The sequence below is a fragment of the Schistocerca serialis genome, chromosome 2 (assembly GCF_023864345.2).
Source record: "Schistocerca serialis cubense isolate TAMUIC-IGC-003099 chromosome 2, iqSchSeri2.2, whole genome shotgun sequence".
Lineage (NCBI taxonomy): Eukaryota > Metazoa > Arthropoda > Insecta > Orthoptera > Acrididae > Schistocerca > Schistocerca serialis.
The window spans coordinates 954281051-954305863 of record NC_064639.1 but is presented as its reverse complement, the minus strand read 5'-3'; the positions used below and the strand labels follow the sequence as shown (position 1 = coordinate 954305863).

Below are 24813 nucleotides of genomic sequence, written 5' to 3'. Positions count from 1 at the left end.
GTTTCAGACTTTGAAGCTCACTTAACATTGAAGGCGTCGCCTCGCCCGCATTTTCTACGCACGAGGCAGATCCCCTTGGCTCTCCGCCTTCAGGTAAAAGCAGAGCTAGACTGGCTGACAGCCCTTGGGATCATTCTTCCCATCTCTTCTAGTGAGTGGGCTTCGCCCCTCGTTATTGTCAGGAAACCCTCGGGAAAATTACGTCTTTGTAGTGATTTCAACGCCACCATTTTAATTCCCAATTGGTGGTGGACACCTATCCCTTGCCTCGTTCTGATGAATTGTTCTCCCACGTGGTGCGAGGCCAATATTTTTTGAAAATCGATCTTTCGGAGGCTTATCATCAGGTATCACTTGATGAGGACTCCAAATGGCCGGCGGTCGTCAACATCCCTCATTGTATTAATTACCTGGACGACATAATTGTCACAGGCCACAGCACGAAGGAACACTTGCACAAACTTCGCACCCTCTTTCTCAAATTCAGGTCCATGGGCCTGCGTTGCAACCTGCGTAAGTCAAACTTCTTCCAACCGTCCATTGAGTATGTGGGCTACACCATCTATCGGCACGGCGTCCAGCCGCTAGGAAGTTTGGTCCAAGGTATCGTCGACCTTCCACGGCCCGCTTCGCTGAAGGAGTTACAAGCTTTTTTAGGCAAGATTGCCTATTACCAACGTTTCATTCCCAGGGCTTCCACCACAGCCCGCTCCCTGTACTGCCTTCTGCGCAAGGGTGTTCCTTTTGATTGTTCGCCTGCATTCGAGCGTGCATTCACCTCGTTGAAGGGCCTCCTCATGTCAGTGCCTTGTTTGGCTACTTTGGCTACAATAAGCTATTGGCTACAATAAGCTATGGCTACAATAAGCCATTGGTCCTGGCTACAGATGCTTTGCAGTACAGGGTTGGGGCGGTCCTGGCCCATGGCAATGTGGATGGCTCCGAGTAGCCACTGGCATTTGCGTCCAAAACTCTTAGTCCCGCGCAGGCCCATTACTCCCAGGTGGAAAAAGAGGCTTTGGCCATTGTCTACGCTGTTACCAAGTTTCACCCTTTCTTGTATGGCACTAAGTTTCAGTTAATCACTGACCATAAGCCACTAATATCATTATTTGGCCCCACCTCTCAGATTCCGGATAGGGTGGCCCACAGACTGCAGCGCTGGGCCTTGTTCCTCTCTAAGTACCATTATGACATTCATTTTCGCCCTTCCGGACAGCATGTCAATGCCAACGCTCTTTCCCGTCTTCCGGTGGGCCCGGATCCTAAGTTCGATCGGGAGGAAATTATGTTTTTTCATTTGGATGTGGCGTCCCACCAAGCGGTTGATGGCTTTCCGATCACTAGTTCTAGAGTCGCCAGGGAAACGGCAGTTGACCCGGTTCTCCAGCAAGTAGTTCGCCTCGTTCAGCAGGGGTGGTTGCCCTGACCTCCAGGCTGGGCCTCGGACCCTCTTCGTAATTATTTTGTTCTACGAGACCACCTCTCAGTCTTGGAAGGAGTTCTCCTTCTGGCTACCGATGATACGACTCCTCTCGTGGTTGTTCCTGCAAGTCTGTGAAGGGAGGTCCTCACGTTATTATATGAGGGGCACTGGGGTGTTTCTCGTACTAAAACCTTGGCTCGCAGACATATGTATTGGCCCGGTATTGACAGAAATTGAGCACTTGGTGGCCACCTGTTTCCAGTGTGCGAGCCAACATGCGTCTCCCAGGTCAGCATTCTCTTCATGGCCGCCTGCAACCCAGGCATGGGAACGTGTTCACACAGATTTTGCGGGCCCGTTTCTCAATGGCTTTTGGCTCATTGTCATTGATGCTTATTCCCAATTCCCATATGTGGTTCGCTGCTCCTCAACCATTTCAGAAGTTGCAATCCAGGCACCTGCAAAAATCTTTTCTATGGAAGGTCTGCCAGTCACCCTGGTATCAGACAATGGACCTCAGTTTATTTCGCAGACCTTCCAGGATTTTTGTAGGCGCTTCGGCATTCGGCACCTTTGGTCTCCCCCCTTTCATCCACAATCGAATGGGGAAGCTGAGCACATGGTGCGCACGTTTAAGACGCAGATGAGAAAGTATGTGCACGAATTTCCTGCGAAGGAGGCGTTGACATTTTTCCTGACGGCATACCGGACCACACCGATGGGAGAATGCAGCCCTGCAGAGCTCCTCCATGGGCGCCAACCTAGGACTCTGCTGCACCTCCTCTGGCCAGGTCCTCACCAGACTTCACCAAAAGGGGTACCGCTATCCACCGGGTATGTCGGTCTGGGTATGTGGGTTTGGTCGCAATCCACGTTGGATACCGGCGGTGGTCCTGCGCCGCAATGGCTGCCGGCTTTATACCTTGCAGGCAGGAGACCGGGAGGTACGTCGTCACCAAAATCAGCTAGGTCCACGTTTGGGCACCCACCCTCCGACCCCTCAGGTGCTGGCTTCCCCATTGCACCCGTGTTGTTTTCTCAGGGGACGCTACAGCCCCTCCCAACTGTGACTCCACCACACTGCGACGGTTCTCAGCCTTGGTGGCTTCCAGTAGCTCCAGCACCGGCATCGCCATCGTTGGAGATGTCCCGGCGAGAGCTGGCCCCCCTCGCAGGCCCGGTTTCTCTGGAGGCTGGTTCACCTGTGGTCGTGCCTTCCCCATCGTCCCCGCCACTCGGTCTTGCCCCTCCTGAGGTGGAACGGGATCCGGAGTTCAACAGCTTGTCACCCGTTCTGTCCCGGGCTCCAGTGGTGGGACGACGGGGGCCTCTTCGTGTGGGTTACTTCCAACTGTATTCGAAGGTTCGGGCTCGAGGGTTAGCAGATCCCCCCGACTCCAGCATTCCAATGGATGTGGAGGTCATCGCTACTACACGACACTCCACCTTCCGACACAGTGGCTTCACCTCCCGAAGGAGGAGGAGTGCAATAGCCACCAGAAAGATTGCGGGGGGCGCACATCGGCACGGCGCATCACAGACAGTAGTTGCCGCAAGTAAAGTCCCGTCCACCAGAGGGCATGCGAGAATTCGGCTGCGCCCTCTGGAGGCGGAACAACAACAACTCAGGCAGCACGGGCCGTGCCCAGTCAGTTTTACATCGGGCATGCCTAGCAGACAGTTCCCGGTCTACACTATGTGAAGTGCGACGGACAATGTGAATCGTGTTAATACACATTGCATATATATGTTTTTGTAGTTACTAAATGTAACTAAGTAAAATTTTACTTTGGAAACAGCTGCTACTTTCTCAGCAATATTAAACAGCTGCTTTTATGTCTTACAGCCAGCTTAAGATTTCCATGAATACAATGGCATTTTCAGACTCACTTCCCAATACAGTTACTCATTAACTGCAGTTTTTCTAATAATAAAAAATACATATTATTGAAGATTCTGGATGGGGTACTGAATTATGGTGAGTGCTTCAATGAGCTGCCTGTAGGCTTAAGGGGTAAAAATGAAAATGTCTGAGAATCACAAAAAACATTAAAAGCACAACTCTTACAAAGTATCTCACCATTTAGATTCACAGACTGAAAACCGCTGTCAAGGCACACTCACACATTGTCTTTTTCTGTTCTACTTCATGCCCATGCTTGGTCAATTTTATAATGAAAGGAAAGCATGCATTTCACACAAGAGCACTTAACTGAAAATGGATGACATGCATCAAAGTGCAAAGCTTGTTTTTATTGCTGGGAATCTCGTGTGCCATTATATGTCAACAACCAAATGTGATTAGCCTGTACATAACAGCTCAATCTTGGGTATAAATAATAAGCTTTCAGGTAACTAAGCATTACTACCAGCCTTAATGTCAATGGAAATTGTCTTATGCAACCTTACACTGCTTAGAGACAGACATTGCTAGTTTCCCAACCAGAATACGAAAACCTTACAGTGGATTACTATAACTTTGAGATAGCATGTGGATGTCATACTGACCACATTTCCACTGTGTGCATTCAGCCAATATATGTGCATGTCTTTTTGCTCCTGGGTATTGTGTGGATGTACCTTTAGCAACTTGATAAGCAGGTATGTCTGATGTATATATACCAACATTTTTCAGTAACAACTGTTGTCATAGTCATGCAAATAACACAATACCATTTTCCAAACAGTGGCTTTCTGACAACTGTGTTATGTTAATTTACACTGGTACAGTGGATCAATGCGACTTAATTCTTAATACAGCCTACATTACTGGTTTCTCAGAGCTACTTTTCTCTGGCAATGTATACCCTGACACATTCAACATCCTGATTAATTATTCCCTATAGCACATTCCATAAAACATGACGAGTGAATCAATATCATTTATGCTAACTTCCAAGGTGCCAAATAATTAGTAAAGCTGTCATCAATCACGGTCTTGTTGGGATTAGTAAGCCATCCTCTTGCCTTTGAGAATTGACGTACCCTGCTAGTTATAGGGGGACCGAAAGTTCAACACGGATTTCAAACCACGGTGCAATTTGGAATTTTACATATCAACAAACATTGCCAAACGATCATTTACAGTAAAAATGGCACTTTCTGGGAAGTAGATGCTAATTAGTACTTCAGCTTATTAAGAATAAACTTACCAGTAAATGTTAGCAGTGTGTGCCCCTCTACGAAGTTCATTTATCATCAACCCAGTAGATGTATCGAAGACACGGATTAATGTTCCCTGCAAGAATAAACAATACTAAACAAAAAGAATAGCTATTTTAACAGAAAATATCAAGTCTAATTTAGCTGCTCCTCACTGGATAATTGGCAAGTATCTACATCCAGAGTTCTGCACTATGGAAAGGCTAGATTGCTACTCAACACACAGAGAGTGCACTGAATCACAGACAGGTACAATGAAAAGAAAGCTAGAGATATTCAGCTTTCACACAAAGTCCTTCATCAGAAGCTGAAAACACACACATATTAGCACAAGCACAACTTACAAACACATGGCCACTGACATCTCTGGGCACTAAGGCCTGATTACAACTGCATCTGGGGTGGGGAGTGGGAGTAAGGTAGTCGCATGGAGCGGAGAGCGGATGGGATGGGATGGGATGGGATGGGATGGGATGGGATGGGATGGGATGGGATGGCAGGCTAGGGTTGGGGGAAGATGCTAGTGCTGCCTGTGGGACCATGCTGGAGCATGATGGGAACAGGATACACCTGCTACATGCAACATTGGAACAGAAGGGGAAAGGACTACATATGTGCACTGACAGGATGCATGGCATGTACAGTACTAGAGTACAAGCAAGGAAGGGGATACGCAGGCAGAGAACAAGTGCAAGTAAAGATTACAACCCAGAGGGGTTATGGGAACAGAAGGTGTGTTGTATGGGGAGTTCCCACCTGGTGTCAGTGGAAAGAATCCAGAAGGCACAGGCTGTGAAGCACTCATTAAGGTGAAGCACATTGCGTTGTAAGGCATGCTAAGCAATGGGATAGTCCAGCTCTCTGTTGGTTGTCATGCCCAAGTAGAATGTGACACAGTGATACCCCTACTCCCAACCCCTTACCCTTTGCCTCACGCCTCATATCAATGCAACAGACTTATATGCAAGACTTATCTCATACTGTCACCCATTACCACCTACTCCAGTCCTGGCACAGGCATCTTCTACCCCATCAAAGACAGGCCCACATGAGAAAACAGTCACATGATCTGCCAACTTAGCTGAAACCACCTATAAGGACTACTGCTATCTTCAATGTCATAATTTATTGATATTGTACTCCTTAATTATAGGTGGCTTCTCGAACAGTAATGAGAATTAACTGTGAATAACAGTTTCGAGTATACATGTGGAGAAAGTAAAAAAACAGCTTCATCGCAGACAAATTCTGCATGAAACAGAAATCTACGGCATCTTCGATTGATATGGTTCGAGACGACCATCATGACAACACAAGGGAGTGATGCAGGTTGCAGCATTAAACACAGCAACTAACAGTCACCATAAAAAGTATATCCCTATAGCATGATGGAGAACAGTTAGTTAGGCTTGTGTTTTGTACTTTCGAATTTTGAGCGTAAAAATCTCATCAGCGAACAAACAAGTACCAGTAGTTAGTCTTGTACGAATTCAGTTCAAAAGTAAGACAACCGGGGAAGCACGGAGAAGGGTTATAGAAAAGGAGATGGATGAGAAAATGGAGGAATTGCAAAATGCATCTACTGTTCTTACAGACTGTATGCCACCCGAGGAGTCAGATTTTTTAAGCAGATTTAGACACCGACTTGTTCACTGAAATGCCTAGTTCTGACATGAACATGTCAAGCAGAATGTCAGCTAATGCAATTTTAGATGTTGAAGCAACTAATACATGCATCAAACGTGATAATAATCAATCAAATGCACAAATTCCTGGTGTGGATCCAGATGTCTTTTTCTGTGGGTAAGAAGCATACTCCACAGAAGAATATTCAAGCAGAGGATGAGAAGGTTATTATTGCACAGAAGCCGGAGCAAAATTATGTGGGGGAAAGAAAAGAGACTCAGAAGAAAAATGTCAGAGTCTGTCAGACTTTGATAAGAAACATAACGATATGTTGTCTTTGAAGGAAGAATAAGAAAGTTTCTCATACACAGAGGAAGGTAAGGAGATGTCCTTGGGTACTGTAAAGCAGACAGACTCAAGCAGCTGATACAAAGATTATCATCATATGGAAGATGGAGCAAACTGGTATGAAATAAAAATAAGATTTAGAAAAAGAAAGTCAAAGTTTGTTAGACAGAGAGAGGAAAATTGAAGATATATTGTTCAGGAACCAAGAAGAAGTAAACTAATCATATGAAGACATTGAACATATGTTCTTGGATAAATACCAGTCTAAAAACAAGAAAGCTGCGAGTTTAAATTTTATTTGCAATGATCCATACTACCAGAGATGTGATGAAATGTATGCAGAATTTTTGGGAAAGGAATTAAGAACATACCAGTAGTTTTTTAAGTATAGTATTAATAGAATAACATCGTAAGCAGGACGAAGTAACAGCTAATATGAGATGTTTGTGGTGTTCTGCCTGGTGCAACAACCGGAAAAGTAGAGCAGGTATTACAAAGACCCACAGAAAGCAGAACAGAGAAGAAGCAATGAGAGTCAAGAGGAAGCACAAGCAAAAGAAAGAAGAGAAGACACAATTACCACCGTGAATAAGTGCTAGATTTTTACGGCGTGCTGCTTTAAGGAAAGAAATTCAGAAAGAAGTGGAATTAGAGGGGAGCGATCGGTCAAGGTCAAAGGCATGCATGAAGCAGAGCAAGCCAAGCTGAGATGGCATTGTTGGTTGATCGCTTACAAGGACATAAATATTACGCAGTGGGAGAGGAGAAAAAACTACAGGGAAAAAGAGATCAACACAATGTGTTGTGCCTGAGTGGTACTTGCAACTAAAAGAATGGTCAAATATTTTTGAACAGTGATTTGTTTAGCAATTTTATATACAGTGCCGGTGTTAGGCTATCAGCAATGTAGACTGTCATTACAAAAAATAGTAAAATTTCTTTTCTGTTTGGTATTTCGTAATCCTGTCACCTACAAAGTGCATGTGTTTTTTCTTGTTGGGCATACAGACATTAAGCCATGCTGATTGTTTTCATGTTTGCTACATTTCGATGTCAGAGAGTGGGGGTTCCAGTAACACAGTCAAATGGTTCTGAGCATTATGGGGCTTAACATCTGAGGGCATCAGTCCCCTAGAGCTCAGAACTACTTAAACCTAATTAACCTAAGGACACCACACACCTCCATGCCTGAGGCGGGATTCGAACTGGTGACCATAGCGGTTGCGCGGTTCCAGACTGAAGCGCCTTGAACCGCTCGGCCACACCGGCCGGCAGTACGCAGTCAGCACTACCAATTTGGCTCTTGTCATCTGTTGCCTAGTAGATGGGGGAGCACTGTTTCAAATGCATACTAGCAGTGGTACTCTTCACACGCTGCTTCCTTCACACAATTGATGTCACACGGAGAGATCTGTGCACTTGGTACATTTACATCTCATCCAGGCCACTGGAGGACACTGAGTTTCATTTGCACAGCCGCTGCCTATATGATGCTGATCACTGCCGGTACCCTACTACACAGCCAGCGAGCATAATGTTTCCTGCCCCCTGCCATGATACAAGAAATGATGACTTTTGGCCATGTCATCAGCGGCTATCCAGAAAATCAATGCTCGCAGTGCCCATATGGTGTCATGAATCAGCCACTATGTCCATCTGTCAGTGAGTGTGTGTTGCGAAAGGAGTTTTGTGGTAAAGGAAAATGTCAAATACGTATATGTTTTGAGTGTCTTGTTTTAGGAATATGTCCTCCAATTTGTATTAACCGTATTTCTCCATGTTTTTCAACTGAAAAATCACATTTTCTGCTTGTTTTACATTACTTACACAAAAAACCTTAACCAATTTCTTTATATTATGTTAAGTAATATTCTTTTGCATGATACATGTTTCGAGCATACTGTTTACACTTGAGAAATAAATATTTTTGATTTTTGCCTCTGTGCCTATGGGTGTGGCAATATACAATGAAACTCACTGTTTACAAGTAATGAGGTAGGTGGCAAATATTCTTGTGCCTTTTTTCCCCGTCAACTGACACAGTCAGAGTAAATTAGTTCAATTATCAAACGATATTTGCCCTGATTACTTCTGTACAATTAGCAATAGCAGCAACTGTTGTTGTTGTTGTTCAGTTCAAAGAATGGTTTGATGCAGCTCTCCCTGCTGCCCTACCTTGTACAAGCCCCTTCATCTCCAACTACTGCAACTTACATTCTACTGAGTCTGCTTACTGTATCCAACTCTTGGTCACCTTCCAAGATTTTTACCCTCCACACTTCCCTCCAGTACTAAATTGGTGATCCCTTTATGGCTAAAAATGTGTCTTACCATCTGATCCTTTCTTCTAATTGAGTTGAAGCATAAATATATTTCTCCCAACTCTATTCAGCAACTCCTCATTTGTTACGTGATCCATCCATCTAATCTTCAGCATTCTTCTGCAGCACCAGATTTCAAAAGCTTTTATTCTCTTCTTTTCTGCACCATTTATCATCCACGTTTCACTTTCATACACAGCTACAATCCATACAAATACTTTCAGAAAAGACTTCATAAGATTTTAATCTAAATTTGATGTTAATAAATTCCCCTGCTTGAAAAACACTTTTCTTGCCATTGCCAGTCTACTTTTACATCCTCTCTACCTCAGCCATCACAGTTATTTAGTTACCCAAATAGCAAAATCTACCTACTACTTTAAGTGTCTCGTTTCCTAATCTAATTCTCACAACATCACGTGATTTAAATCAACTATATTCTAATATCTTCATTTTGCTTTTGTTGATGTTAATCTTGTATTCTCCTTAGAAGACACTGTCTCTGTTCAAATACCCTTCTAAGGCCTTCGCAGTCTCTGGCAGAATTACAATATCACCGGCAAACCTCCAAGTTTTAATTTTTTTCCCCTGAACTTTAATTCATACTCCAAATTTTTCTTTCGTTTCCTTTACTGCTTGCTTCATAAACAGATTGGATAACATTGGGGTTACGCTACAACCCTGTCTCACTCCCTTCTTAACCACTGCTTCCCTTTCATGGCCCCTCGACTCTTATAGCTGCCATACGGTTCAGCCTGAGCCAGTGTGGTGAGTTGCTGTCACACGCTCCACTACTAAGGCTGAAGGATAGCTCGTGAAGAAGTGTCGTGATGTGGTTGTGGGCAAAAGTAGCAACTGCCGTGCATTGTTCTCACAATGAAGCAACATTGTCATATTTCTCTTCGCCACAGCATGGTCGGAAAAGGTGGACAGAATAAAGCTGCTACCATGAAGAGGCCCTCGATCAGGGTAAACCAGTGGGCATGCCGAACGGTCCAAGAAGAAGAAGAGGAAGAAGAAGAAGAATCTTATACGTCTTTACCCCCCCCCCCCCTCCTCCCTTGTACACTGAGTGCAAAGGTATTGGGTGGACAGAGCTGTATGAAAAAATGACAAATTGCTGCAAGAAAAACATGGCAATTGAGTCTGTCAACTCTGACTCACCCATCTGCATGCAAGCAGTGAGCACGGTTGACCAAAGGGCTATCAGGAGCACTGTAGCCGCCCATATCGTCGACATTCTGCAGGTGAGAGAGAAGATAACTTCAAAGCAGTCAGAGAAGCTGACCAAGGTACTTTTAAGGGGGCTACCCTGGTGTTGTGATGAAGGGGCAGTCTGAGAAGAGCTGCTATGCACTGGGTTCGCTAATGCAGCAGTAAGGCTGCGTAACAGGAGGAACCTATGCTATTTACTGTGGCCATGCTAGCGGCAAGTGACTCAGGTGACATCATCTCTCTGTGGAAGCTTCTGAGCTTCTTTGTGACTATGGAAGCTCCCCCGTTCGGCATGGACCCTCAGCCCCAGTGCTTCAGGTGCCAGGAGCGAGAGCCATGTCGTCAAGTACTGCCGTTATACTGTATGGCATGTGAAGTGCTACGGAGAGCACAGCAGCTGCACCTGCAACTGCGGTAGACACATCGTACCAATGTACACTCGCTGTGGTGGGCTCCTTGTCGCCAGCTGGCGAGGTTGTCTAGCTTTCTCAAGCAACAGCAATACTACTGCTCTTACTATTCATCCAGACTGTCACAGAGGTTTTTTCCCTTTGTGCTTGCCTAGGCACTTTTTTGCCCTCTACCTTTAAACCCCCTACCCTCTGTTCGCTTTTCGATCTCCATCCCCTACGTGGGCCTGTAATAGTGGGTCTCCACCCTTTTCTTTTAGTCTGGTTTCTGTAAAAATTGTAACTAGTCTTTCACCCCTTGTATTTCACCTCTGCCACCTTCAGAATTTCAAAGAGAGTACTCCACTCAACATTTTCAAAAGTTTCCTCTATGTCTACAAATGCTATAAATGTTGTTTGTCTTTCCTTAATGTATCTTTTAAGGTAGTCGTAGGGTCAATAGTGCCTGGTGTGTTCCAACAGTTCTGCATAATCCAAACTGATCTTCCATGATGCTGACATCTACCAGTTTTTTCCATTCTTCTGTGAAGAATGTGTGTTAGTATCTTGCAACCATGACTAATGGATATAATATTATTTTGCTTAGGCTGATCAGTGTTTGAGTACAAAAGACCACTGAAGTATTGTAATTTCCAATCTTATGGAAGTATATTGCTACAATACATTACACAGTTACAAAAATGTAGTATGTAACTTCTGCAGACTTACATGGCATAACGGTAGAATGGTTAAGACACGTTGTATGTTATATGCATTTAAACAGATTGAGTTTAACTTTTTTTTCTTCACAGCCTGTGCCATCTGAATTCTTTCCAACAACACCAGCTTCTCTGAGCTGCAAAATATCCTTCATTACCTTAATTACCCTGGCGTCGATCTTTTAGTTTTCACCAGCCCCCATTCTCCACCTGCCTATCTGCTTCCTTGCTCCCTGCCCAGTACTACACATACCTTCTGTCTCATCAATGCAGGTCCTTTCTCATACTTCTCTCCTCTCCCGCCCCCACTCCTCCTCCTCCAAGTGCAGCCTCCCAATGCTGCATCCCACAGCCCTCCTGCCCTCACCACGTCCTGCACGCTCCCACAGGCAACACTAACATCTCCCTCCACCCCTATCCCGCTAGCCCTTCTCCTTAGTGTCTCATGCATTTGCATTTGTGTGAATGTGTTTTCTACTTCTTATTAAGGATTTTATCCGAAAGCTGAACATTTCTAGCATTCTTGTCATTGTACCTATCTGCGAGTCAATGCCTTCTGTGTGTGGTTGTTATAAATCCATCATTTCCATATTGTTGTTATTCCGTACTTTAGTTTACATTGTTTGTTTACATCTAGTCATATACTCCACAAGCCACTGTACGGAGCAAGAGGAAAATTTCTGTGTATATTCTTCTGTACATGCTCTAAGATCTATCTTTTTTCTTGTGCTTCATGTGTGACATAAACAACAAAGACAACAGAGATGTTGCATAGTCTACACCGAATACTGATTTTGTAAATACATCCAACTGGCTTCCATCAAAACAAATTTAAATTCAATAAGCATTTCTTTACTCTTTTGGTTTGTCAATAATGCTGACACAACAAAGGCCACAAATACAGGGACAGTATTCTGGAACAGCTGCTGTTTAACTGACATATAAGCTGTATTTTCCCAGAATTCTGCAAAAAGTTTATTTTTATGGAGCATATCTGTTCCATAGAAATGATCATGGATGCAGTCTTCTTTAAGAGAATAAATCGTAGTACATAATAGTAATACTTCTTAAAATACTTAGGAAACAATAGGCCTCATTTTTTGGTGTCAGTTCAAATTACTGCAACAAGAAATCCATAAGTGTTATAAATCTGTTAATAAGTCATAATAGTTATTTCTGTTAACTAAGAATGATAGACATAACAAGAGAAAATATTTTTGGATAATCAAACCAACAGATTTCAGTTGCAACAGACAGCTAACTATCACAAAATGTTTGATCAAAGAATAAATACGTCTATTCCACTAATGGAATAACAAATGGCTTCAATTTTTTTTTTTGTATGTTTGCATGCAATGGAAAGTCAAGGTTAAAATTACGACAACAGGGCGTATATGCTCCAGGACATTTGTGAAAAAGCCCGGGAATTTTTTCATCTGGGAGAAAACCAGGAAAAACCCAGGAATTTTTCATTGTTTAATCTTCAGGTAATTTTTTGTAATTTTGACTGTTAAGAACTTATAAACAGCAACATGTGACAAAGTCTTTAGCATGAAGACTACAGAATACTTCATAACAATAAACTGCTGCCAGCGAGCGTGACATCAAAACTGTTTACATTAAGTTCGTTTGAGCAGTTGCCCGCAGGCAGGCGCAGTTGAGTTGCAGATGGGCAGTACCTTCTCCCACTTCCGGCTACTTGAAGTGTGGCTGTTAGCCATATCAGCAGTAGCAACAAGCAGCCAGAGGCTACCCGGAAAAATTTTCTGGCCTACCCATGCTGCCAGATTCGCGCATGCGCATAGCAGTCCGGGTTGTAGTGGGGAGGGGGTTAGTCTCCACGTAAGTCGTGTTTATGTTTAGTGATTTTACTGTTTCTCCTTCGTTTATACTTCTCACATCAAATGAAAACAAGATGGATTTCTGGGTGGGTGGAAGCTATCAAGTGAATTAAAATACATTCACGTAATTACGGAAGGCTAAATATTTTATTAGTTTCAGTTTTCTGATTTTATTTTATTTCCACATTTTTGGCAGTCAAGCATTAAACCACCTTACAGAACAGTGAAGCTATTTTTGTTGGTTTGTGAAATAAATGTGACTTTTATTAATCTTTTCCCTAGAGGCAGTCAGTTCATTGGAAAAAGTGTTTCCGCACTACTGGCTAGTTTCAACTGTTCACTGAATTTCAAGTGCACATTTGCATCTTATGGCACATATGGCATTATGCCATAATAAAGAACTACACATGAGATAATTCAGTATTGCTACTCCAAGAAAATTTGCATCCCGAAAATCGCACTAAAAAGCTTAATATCAGGTTGGTGCCTACTTCACTGTGAACCTGGACATATGAAAGTCCACTTTCAGCATAATTATGCATTTTAGTATGGTTTATGGGGACAATGGCCTTGCCGCAGTGGATACACCAGTTCCCGTCAGATCACCGAAGTCAAGCGCTGTCGGACGTGGCCGGCACTTGGATGGGTGACCATCCGGGCTGCCATGTACTGTTGCCATTTTTCGGGGTGCACTCAGCCTCATGATGCCAACTGAGGAGGTACTTGACCAAATAGTAGCAGCTCCGGTCACAGAAAACCATCATAACGACTGGGAGAGTGGTGTGCTGACCACACGCCCCTCCTATCCGCATCCTCAGCTGAGGATGACACGGCGGTCGGATGGTCCCAATGGGCCACTTGTGGCCTGAAGACGATGTGCTTTTAGTATGGTTTATGAAATTTGAATGCTCTTAAGAGTATCCTCTGATGACCTGTTTCCTTTATGACGTAATGTAAGCTCTCTTAACACTATACAGGCTTCCTACATCACTGTAGCTGCCCACGAACAGTAACACCTGTTTTCTGGCGCTTGCTGGCAACTGCTGAAGCCACGCTATTTCTAAAAGGTCGCAGGAAAATACTGTGAATGGTGCTTTCAAAAGTGTTAGTTTCAAAGTAGATTTCCCTTTATGCAAAATGAATTATGCTATGCGTGTGAATGTGCAATGAATTTCTTAAATCAAAGAGCATTTGACTCTCATTTAAAACTTAACACATTGACGACTAACCACTTAGAAAACCTTCGAGCACAGAAGACCAAACAGTATCATTATTTAAAATTTTGTGGAACATTTGTGTGATGTATCATAAAGAGCAACACACACAAAAAAGACAGTATTATACGTGAAAGCTTAGCTTTTCTTGTAGTTACACTATGTACATTAATTTAAACCATTAACTTTTCCTATTTGTGTGTTCACACTACTTAACAGTGATATTACTATTGGCTGGCTACATCATCTTTCCTCTGCTTGGATATCTGCTGTCATTGGCTAGTGAGATCAGGTGATATAAGTTATGAATAGCTTATGAAAGTGCTTTTCAATCCAGATTTCAGTGCTTCGGAAACTAATGTGATGTGTTTAGTGAAATTTGAATCTATATTTTCGTAGATTATGAAAGCGCTTTTCAATCCAGAGTTCAGTGCTTCGGAAACTAACGTGCTGTGTTTAGTGAAATTTGAATCTATATTTTCGTAATATGAATACTTTCATATGCAGCATATGATAATATGAAAATATGCAGTGCAAACGTTGCTGCACATCACAGATCTTTGTAATTTTTTTTGTTTTTTTTTTTTGTTCTCTGAAGTTCCACACTGGTGTATAAAACCTTTACCATTCAAAGGATTAATATTTTTACAGCTCCGAGGGAAAATATACTGTCATTTATCATGGAAAAAGCATATTTTTCACCTTGGAAGAAGTGTACTTTCACATGGGAAAAAAAGCGTTTTTAACTGGGGAATCTGGAAATTTATTTATTTATTTATTTTCTTGTCCACAGATACACACTGAACAATATTATGCGGAATGAGTGGTGGTGGTTCAGCCAACAGAGGGAGGGTCACATGTTGTGATGCTTGATTTAAGGGCAGCTGTGGCGGTCACCATCTCAGTCAGTTCCAAGCAGACAGTGAGCTGCAATGACAAGGTCTTCAGGGCCGATGGTAGGTTTGGGCAGCAGCTACACTTCAAATGCTAGTCTCTACTGTTCCAATGTTCCGGTCATTGTTGTTTGGCCTGTCAGTGTCACCCAGTGGGCACCTTTTTCTGACATGGTGGTTGAACCTGTACTTGCGCTTTGAGTTTGAATATCTGAAGGAACCCTGTGTCAGCTTTAGTAGAAGGTTTGGCCATATGCTAATGGTGGTTTATGGTCTGTTGGATCCTGAATGACGCTCAATGGTAAAAGCACCCATTTGCTAGCATGTTATTTGGGGGCTGCTGTTGATTACCTCATCAATTCTCAGAAATGACGGTGAGCTTTTTTAAAAAATTTTAAATGTACCGAGTGTCTTCTGAATTATACTGATCAGGAAGTTATATTTAAATATTGTCCCAGACAGAAATATCCTTTGTGTCACCATAAGCACCACAGAATAGTGTGTTCAGTTACAGAGAACAGGTCTCATCTTCAGCTGTCTCACTTGAATCCTAGAACAATATCCTGAGGTTTTGATGGATAGGCTTGGTGTCACCAAAAAGAATTTAGAAAGCTATGTATCACGTTAGGTGCCCTAATATTTTTGATACCCAAGGCAGGTGGTCAAGGGTACCATCTGGTGGTTGACTACTGTCAGCTGAATCTGAAACTGATCTTAGAATCAGTCCCACTTCCAGATTAGAATGACTGTTTAACTTGTTTCTTGGAGGCAGAATATTTTTCCGTGCTTGACCTAAACCAAGCATACCATCAAGTACTATTTACGGAAGAGTCCAAGCCCCTGACTGCTTTCCGTACAGACTGGGCTTTATTTAAGTACAACTGAGTGCCCTTTGGATTGACCACAGGGGCCGCAGTCTTGTTCCACATTTAGATTCTATTTTGGGTGACTTAAAGTACGAGAATGTATATAATTACTTTGAAGACGATGTTATTTATAGCTAAATATTTGAAGTCCACGTGCACTGTGTAAGGTGGGTATTATGCCAGCTGCGTTAAGTCATCAAAAGTTAACCTCACGAAGGGGAGGTGTTCTTCCTAGGTCACGTTGTTTCAGTCAGTGGTGTTACGATAGAACAAGACTGCAACAAAGCCTTCCATCAGTTTCCATTGCCCAAAAATAAGTAAAAAAATGTTAGGTTTAATGACTTCACAGTGTTTTTTTTTTTTTTTTTTTTTTTTTTAAATTGGTCCAGAACTTCTCCCAGCTGGCACCTCTCCTCAACCAACCAATGTTAAAGGGAGAGGTTTTAAAATGGGATGAATCTCAGCACACACATTTTCATGCTCTCAAGGTTGCATTCAGGAATTGCTGTGGTCCTCTCACAGGAAAGTGAATGAGGAAAGACAACGCATCACTTACACCTCTAGATCTTTGTCTCGTGCAGAGAAGAAATATACAGTATACGAATTAGAGGTACTAGTGGTGTTGTTCGAGATAGAACATTTTAAATTCTATCTTGAAGCTAAGTTATTTAATCTGGAGACACACAATCAAGCATTGTTGTGGGTGCTGGCTCGACCCCATACGACTGGGTGTTTAGCCATATAGACACAGATTTTCGCCTCCTGTTGTCAGGCACATCACATAAAGAGTACTGACAATCAAGTAGCTGATGCCCTAAGTTGAATGCTTTTTGAGGAGCATGAGTCCGGGGAACCCAACGAATGTATCCACCAGCATGTTTGCATTGGAACAGTGTTAAGTGATATTCCGGCCTTGATTGGAGATTTAGGGGAGTGGCAGAATGCAGACCCACAGCTACATCAGCAGAAGCTCTGAGAAGGGAAAAAAGTTTTGGGGCATTCCCTTAAAAAGGGACACACCCTTTCGAACTCAGTCGATGGGAAAGATAAGTTATATCTCCTCAAGAAGTTGATTCCTGCTATGTTCAAATATTTCCCAGTCATTATGTGGTGCTCATTTGGGAATAAATTAAACTATTTACATTTACACTGATTACTTTGCAATTCACCATTAAGTCGCCTGGAAGAGGGTTCATCAAACCACCTTGAGCTACTTTTCTCTCACCATATAGCGGAGATGCTGAGTTGCAATAGGAACAATAAAAAGATTCACACAATTAAACCTTTTGGCCAGTAAGGCCTTTATCAGCAGTAGACACACACACACACACACACACACACACACACAAATGCAACTTGCACACACATCTGCAGTCTCAGAGAGCTGAGACCACACTGCGAACAGCAGCACCAGTGCATGATGGGAGTGGCAACTGGGTGGGGGTAAGGAGGAGGATGGGGTGGGGAGGGGGAGGGATAGTATGGTGGGAGTGGCGGACAGCCAAGTGTTGCAGTTTAGACGGAAGGCAGGAGAGAAGGTGTGTAGGGGGGTGGGGGTAAGTATAGGAAAGGAGAGAAATAAAAGAAATTAAAAGACTGGGTGTGGCAGTGAAATGACAGCTGAGTAGTGCTGGAATGGGAACAGGGAGAGGGCTGGATGGGTGAGGACAGTGACTAACGAAGGTTGAGGCCAGGAGGGTTACGGGAACGTAGGATGTATTGCAGGGAAAGTTCCCACCTGCACAGTGCATCAAAAAAGCTGGTGTTGGTGGGAAAAATCCATATGGCACAGGCTGTGAAGCAGTCATTAAGATGAGGGATATCATGTTTGGCAGCGTGTTCAGCAACAGGATGGTCCACTTGTCTCTTGGCCACAGTTTGTTGGTGGCCGTTCAAGCAGACAGCTTGTTGGTTGTCATGCCTACATAGAATGCAGCACAGAGGTTGCAGCTTAGCTTGTGAATCACATGACTGGTTTCACAGGTAGCCCTGCCTTTGATGGGATAGGTGATGTTAGTGACCGGACTGGAGTAGGTGGTGGTAGGAGGGTGTATGGGACAGGTCTTGCATCTAGGTCTATTACAGCGATATGAGCCATGAGGTAAGGGATTGGGAGCAGCGGTTGTGTAAGGATGGACAAGTATATTGTGTAGGTTTTTGTGGATGGTGGAATACCACGATAGGAGGGGTGGGAAGGAGAGTGGGCAGGACATTTTTCATTTCAGGGCATGACGAGAGGTAATCAAAACCCTGGTGGAGAATGTAATTCAAATTTTCCTTCTCTGGTACTGTTACATTCCATCCTGGATTTTCCATTGTTTGAGCTACTTTTCTTCCATTCCACTCTTGCACGGCATGCAGGAAAAACGAACACTTAAATTTTCAGTCACACAACCAACACAATACTTCACAGACACCCAATTTAATTAGAAGTTGCTTGTGAGGGACGGTGTCAAAAGCCTTCTGGAAACCTAAAAATGTGGTATTAGTTGAAAACAGTCTTAGTTGCAATTTTAGTTTTTTATTTACCAACTACACGTTTCACTTCATTTAGGCATCTTCAGGCTGATCTACATAGAAAACAGAGAACAAATATATTTATTTAAGGATCGTGACCACGTTGTGCAGACTTGGATAACCTAAAACCATGTATAAACAGATCAAATACTGAAAAAGCAAATACCTTAATTTGGTATTTCTTAGGACGATCCTTTAGACAGTGTAGCTAAAGGGCGTTGTCGAGTACATCAGGCCAACGTCGCCTTTGTTAACCTCAGTAAATAGTGGAAACATAAAATAGTAAAAATGGATAAGAGACTTGACCAATGATCGGACACTCAGAAATGCAATCATATTGCCGAAGCCTTATGATAAGGCCTCACATTTCTAGATGAACCTGAGTGACTCCAAGAGCTGCTTAACGCGTACACGTTCACAGGAGCAAACAATACAATAAGATGGGGCTTAAGTAGTTTGCAAAATGCACAACAGTGTTGTGTGGTAGTACTGATGCCTATGTTTTATGTGCATTATAATTATAAAGTTTTAGTGACAATGTATATCCAGTTTACAATCTCTCATTCTTACCAGCAGCTGCGTGGCAGCGCCATCTAATGAGGTGATTCTGTACTAGGCATCAGTACTAGCACACGACGCTGTGGTGCATTTTGCTAACTACTTAAGCCCCATCTTATTCTATTATTTGCTCCTGTGAACATGTATGTGTTATGCAGGTGTTGGAGTCACTCACGTCCAGCTAGAAAGGTAAGGCCTTATCGTAAGGCTTTGGCAATATGATTGCATTTCTGAGTGTCCGATCATAGGTCAAGTCTCTTATCCAGTTTTACTATTTTATATTTCTAGTATTTACTGAGGTTAACAAAGGCGATGTTGGCCTGATGTACTCGATGATGTCCTTTAGCTACACCGTCTAAAGGATTGTCCTAAGAAATACCAAATTAAGGTATTTGCTTTTTCAGTATTTGGTCTGTTTATACATGCTTTTAGGTTATCCAGGTCTGTAAAATGCAATTGTGATCCTTAAATAGATGTATTTGTTCTCTGTTTTCTACGTAGATCACCCTGAAGATGCATAAATAAGGCAAAACGCGTAGTTGATAAATAAAAAAATAAAATTGCAACCAAGACTGTTTTCAACTAATACTATTAAACACTGGTTTGCTGACTCAGCCACAGATGGATTGGAAAAATTTCTGTAGTATGCTGTCTAGTCGGGCAGAAAAACATGTGCCTTCATCTCTGCATAACATCAAAAACAAGATTATGAAAGCCTCTATGAACATTTCATTTAATAAGGAGTGTTTAGAGTGTAAGATGATTCCCACTTATGTGTATAAGTTTCTTAGAATGGCAAAAGGTTGTTATCCAAGTAGCATTATGCTTAAGTGTGCACACTGAGTTATGTTGGGAGAAATTAGACGCTGGTAGGCTATAAAAAATAGATTGAATGTGTTGGCATATAATTTGTATTTTTCTGTGGTGGCGATATTTGAGCCGGTCTCTTTTGATTTGTGTATGCAACTCACAAATGCTGTCATGTGGGAGGAGAAGCATCTCATCTTGCAGAAGCATGCTTATAAATTTGAAATACTTAGGTTGCAACGTCCAACTGCTATTTCACAGCACTATATTACTCCTAAAAATGCCTTTACTTTCGCTAAAAGAGTGATTCATCTCACCCAACTTACATTCGATGAAAAAAAATCTCGACTTCTGAATAAAGGCCTAAAATATAGTATTCAGCCTAAGCTTGATGGTAGTAAGATCGCTACTTTAGTAGCAGATGTAAAAATGGTCATCGATGCTTCGAAGTGTACTAAAGAAGCAGATGTCAAATTGGCCTGTAGGGTGAGTGATATAACAACTAAGGCAGTAAAAAGGCAAGCCCATAATGACGAGATGTCAATTTTGAGATCTATAAACAAAAACTCAAGGATGAGGAAGCCCTTGTTACTCATGCAGATAAAATAAGGAAGGTTTCCCTATCTGCCCGTTAATTAATGCAAGAGGGAATATAGGAGAGCCTGTGCAAAGATTTCTTCTGAAGCTCTTGAAAAAGAATTAGTCTTTGAGGAGACTTTGACGTTAACAAGTCGAAAAGAACTGGTTACGTTGTTGCATGACCAGGTCTTCCCGACAGGCTGTCGGCTGTTATCCCTTGACATACAGAATTTATACACAAATGTACTGATAGAAGAAACCATTATGATTATCCAGGAGAACCTCTTTCATAATAAGCGACTGACAACAGAAGAAATTAGTGAGGTTATCTCTCTCCTTCGAATTCTTACGGCATGTAATTTTTTCTCGTTTAATGACAACATGTACTGTCAGAAAGATGGCCTGGCTATGGGCAGCATTTTGGCTGGTTTCTTAGCTAATGATTTTGTTAACTACATTGAACTCCAGGTGTTTAAAAGCAAGTCCTATTTTTGTCAAAAAATTCTACTTTATCGGCGTTGTGTTGACGACATTCTGATCATGTTTAATGGCGATGAATCAGAAATTTTGGGTTTAGTTGATGAATTTAATGCCCTTCACCCGAAGATGATTTTCACACATGAGGATATGAATATTGACGGGGTCCTCAATTACCTAGATCTGCAGTTACAGCTACATGATAACAAAGTATCCATAGATATTTTTAGGAAATCCACGACCACAGACGCTATTATTCATGTTCCTCCTGCCATCCTCGCCAGCATAAGGTTAATTTTTTCAGAGCTATGATCACGCGTCTATGCGAATTGCCATAATCTGAAGACGCCATTAATAGAGAACTTGACAATCTAAAGTATATCGCCCTTAATAATGGCTACAGTATCGCGCTTGTTGAAAAATTATACCAAGACTAAACAACAATGCCACTTCGGAGTACACCCATTGCAGCTTCTGTCAAGGAGCACAATTACACTTCTTTGCCATTTATGGGCAATTCTAGTTATGAACTGGCAAAACTTTTTCCGGGAGTGAACTCTCGTATAGTATTTTCCGCTTCTGCCAATCTCCAGTTTATGTACATAATGAATCACCTACAAAGAACAACCATTTGGCACTGGGGGTATATCTGCTGGATTGTCACGATTGTAATGTAGGATATGTTGGACAAATAGTCAGAACCTTTACAATTAGATTACAAGAACATCTCCTCAATAGATGGGGACAGGTAAAACAGAACTCTGCTTTGCTCAACACCTTAAAACCAGTGGCCATAGTCCTCTGCAAGCACAAAATCTTAATATTTTGCATTTTGCACGAAAGGGTAAGAAGTTAAACATTTTGGAAGAAACTGACATATTTAGGCATATGGAGGACAAAGATTTGTCCCTCCGTAACGACCAAATATTTGGCGCTAATCAGTTATGAAATCGGTGTTATTAATTTAAACCTGGGACACTCGTATTTCTGCCTAAATATAAGCCCTTTTCCTGTCTCATCTTTTTAGCCAAACTCTTAGAGTTTTTTGACTAGAAAATGATATTGTGAGTTTGTCACTTCAAATGTCAACATATCTTACATATTTTAATGTAAATATAAAATGGAAATGGGAAAAAAGTTCACCCCATCATGTCTCCCTCCTATGCTGGTGTGTATCTTTTATGTGTAATAATTTTACTTTGTTATTTTTGTAAAAAGAATTTTCTTGTTAGTTTGTCAGTTAGAAGTTCTTGCTCCATATGACGCGTTACTGTGTGTTATTGGTGGGCTTCTGCATTCGAAATTATGGCCCTGTGTTAGTAATGTTTTCGTTCTAGTGATATATGATACGTAATACCTGATTAGGCACCACATCTGTGTGTTGTACTATACACCCTGGTATTATATTTTAAATTTACTGCCTTCTTTTGTGTTTTTACTCTGTCATAATTTTTGGATAAATTAATGCACAGGTGTTGCTTCTAGCAATTCTAGCTTATTAATGTTTATGTGCATTATAATTCTAAAGTTTTAGTGGCAATGTATATCCAGTTTACAATCTCTCATTCTTACCAGCAGCTGCATGGCAGCGCCATCTAATGAGGTGATTTTGTATTAGGCATCAGTACTAGCACAATACACTGTGGTGCATTTTGCTAACTACTTAAGCCCCATCTTATTCTACTATTTGCTCCTGTGAACGTATACGTGTTATGCAGGTCTTTGAGTCACTCACATCAATCTAGAAAGGTAAGGCCTTATCATAAGGCTTTGGCAATATGATTGCATTTCTGAGTATCCGATCATTGGTCAAGTCTCTCGTCCGTTTTTACTATTTTATATTTCTAGTATTTATTCAGGTTAACAAAGGCAATGTTGGCCTGATGTACTCAACGATGCCCTTTAGCTACACTGTCTAAAGGATTGTCCTAAGACATACCAAATAAGGTATTTGCTTTTTCAGTATTTGGTCTGTTTATACATGCTTTTAGGTTATCCAGGTCTGTAAAATGCAATTGTGATCCTTAAATAGATGTATTTGTTCTCTGTTTTCTATGTAGATCACCCTGAAGATGCCTAAATAAGGCGAAATGTGTAGTTGATAAAATAAAAAACTAAAATTGCAACCAAGACTGTTTTCAACTAATACTATTAAACACTGTTTTGCTGACTCATGCCACAGATGGACTGGAAGAATTTCTAAAAATGTGGAATCAATTTGAATGAAGAACTAGTTGTGTTTCATAAGAATGACATTTTCTGAATCCATGTTGGCTATTTGTCAATAAATCTTTTCTTTGAGGTGATACACAATGTTTGAGCGTAATATATGTTCCAAAATCCAACTGCAAATCAATGTCAGCGATATGGTTCTGTGATTCAATGGATTATTCTTATTTCCTTTCTTGGGTATTTATGTGACTTCTACAATTTTACAGTTCTGGGCACGAGTCTTTCTACGAGTGAGGGTTTTATATGATTGTTAAGGAGGGGGAGGAGGAGATTACTGTTTAACGTCCCGTCGACAACGAGGTCATTAGAGATGGAGCACAAGCTCAGATTAGGGAAGGATGGGGAACGAAATCGGCCGTGCCCTTTCTAAGGAAACATCCCAGCATTTGCCTGAAACAATTTAGGGAAATCACAGACAACCTAAATCAGGATGGCCGGACGCGGGATTGAACCGTCGTCCTCCCGAATGAGAGTCCAGTGTGCTAACTACTGCGCCAATCGCTCGGTTACGATTGTAAAGCATGGAGCTATTGCATCGGCATACTCTGAAAGGAACCTTACTGGTATACAATCTCGACCGGAAGCCTTGCATTTCATAAGTGTTTTAAGGTCGTTTGCTACACCAAGGGTATCTATTTCTCAGTTACTCATGTTGACAGTTGTTCTTGTTTAGAATTGTGGACTATTTACTTCACAATCTTTTGCAAAGAAATTTTAGAAATGCGTGTTTAGCAATTCCGTTTCAGTGGTGTATCATCAATAACTTAAACATTTTTATCGTGCAGTGAAAGTAATAATACTGTCTTAGCACTCAAGTACTTTACATACAGCCAGGATCTCCGGATTTTGTGCCAGATTTCAAGGCAGAGTTTCATTGTGGAAACTATTAAAAGCATCTCGCATTGAAGTTCGCACTAAATTTCAAGCTTCTGTAGAACTTCACCAATCTTGTGGATTTTGTGTCTTTTAAATTAAATTTGGTATGCTTTTGCATTGCTTCTGCAACAGTGTTCAGACTGGTTTTGTGTGTCATGGGGGATCAGTGCCATGTTGTTGTTGTTGCTGTTGTTGTGGTCTTCAGTCCAGAGACTGGTTTGATGCAACTCTCCATGCTACTCTATCCTGTGTAAGCTTCTTCATCTCCCAGTACCTACTGCAACCTACGTCCTTCTGAATCTGCTTAGTGTATTCATCTCTCGGTCTCCCGCTATGATTTTTACCCTCCACACTGCCCTCCAATGCTAAATTGGTGATCCCTTGATGCCTCAGAATATGTCCTACCAACCGATCCCTTCTTCTAGTCAAGTTGTGCCACAAATTTCTCTTCTCTCCAATTCTATTCAATACCTCCTCATTAGTCATGTGATCTACCATCTAATCTTCAGCATTCTTCTGTAGCACCACATTTTGAAAGCTTCTATTCTCTTCTTGTCTAAAATATTTATTGTTCATGTTTCACTTCCATACATGGCTACACTCCATACAAATACTTTCAGAAGTGACTTCCTGTCACTTAAATCTATACACAATGTTAACAAATTTCTCTTCTTCAGAAACGCTTTCCTTGCCATTGCCAGTCTACGTTTTATATCCTCTCTACTTCGACCATCATCAGTTATTTTG

General features: G+C 41.9%; 1 protein-coding gene and 1 pseudogene across 1 annotated transcript in view; one reads left to right on the top strand and one right to left on the bottom strand.

The window, feature by feature from the left end:
• Nucleotides 1-24813, bottom strand: part of LOC126458332 (WD repeat domain phosphoinositide-interacting protein 3) — a 128516-nt gene that overhangs the window by 53406 nt on the left and 50297 nt on the right. Inside the window, exon 5 of the mRNA XM_050095292.1 lies at nt 4579-4664. Within this exon, the coding sequence (XP_049951249.1) occupies nt 4579-4664 (86 nt within the window). The remainder of the gene's footprint in view (nt 1-4578; nt 4665-24813) is intronic.
• LOC126459226 (5S ribosomal RNA) lies at nt 13608-13725 on the top strand (annotated as a pseudogene).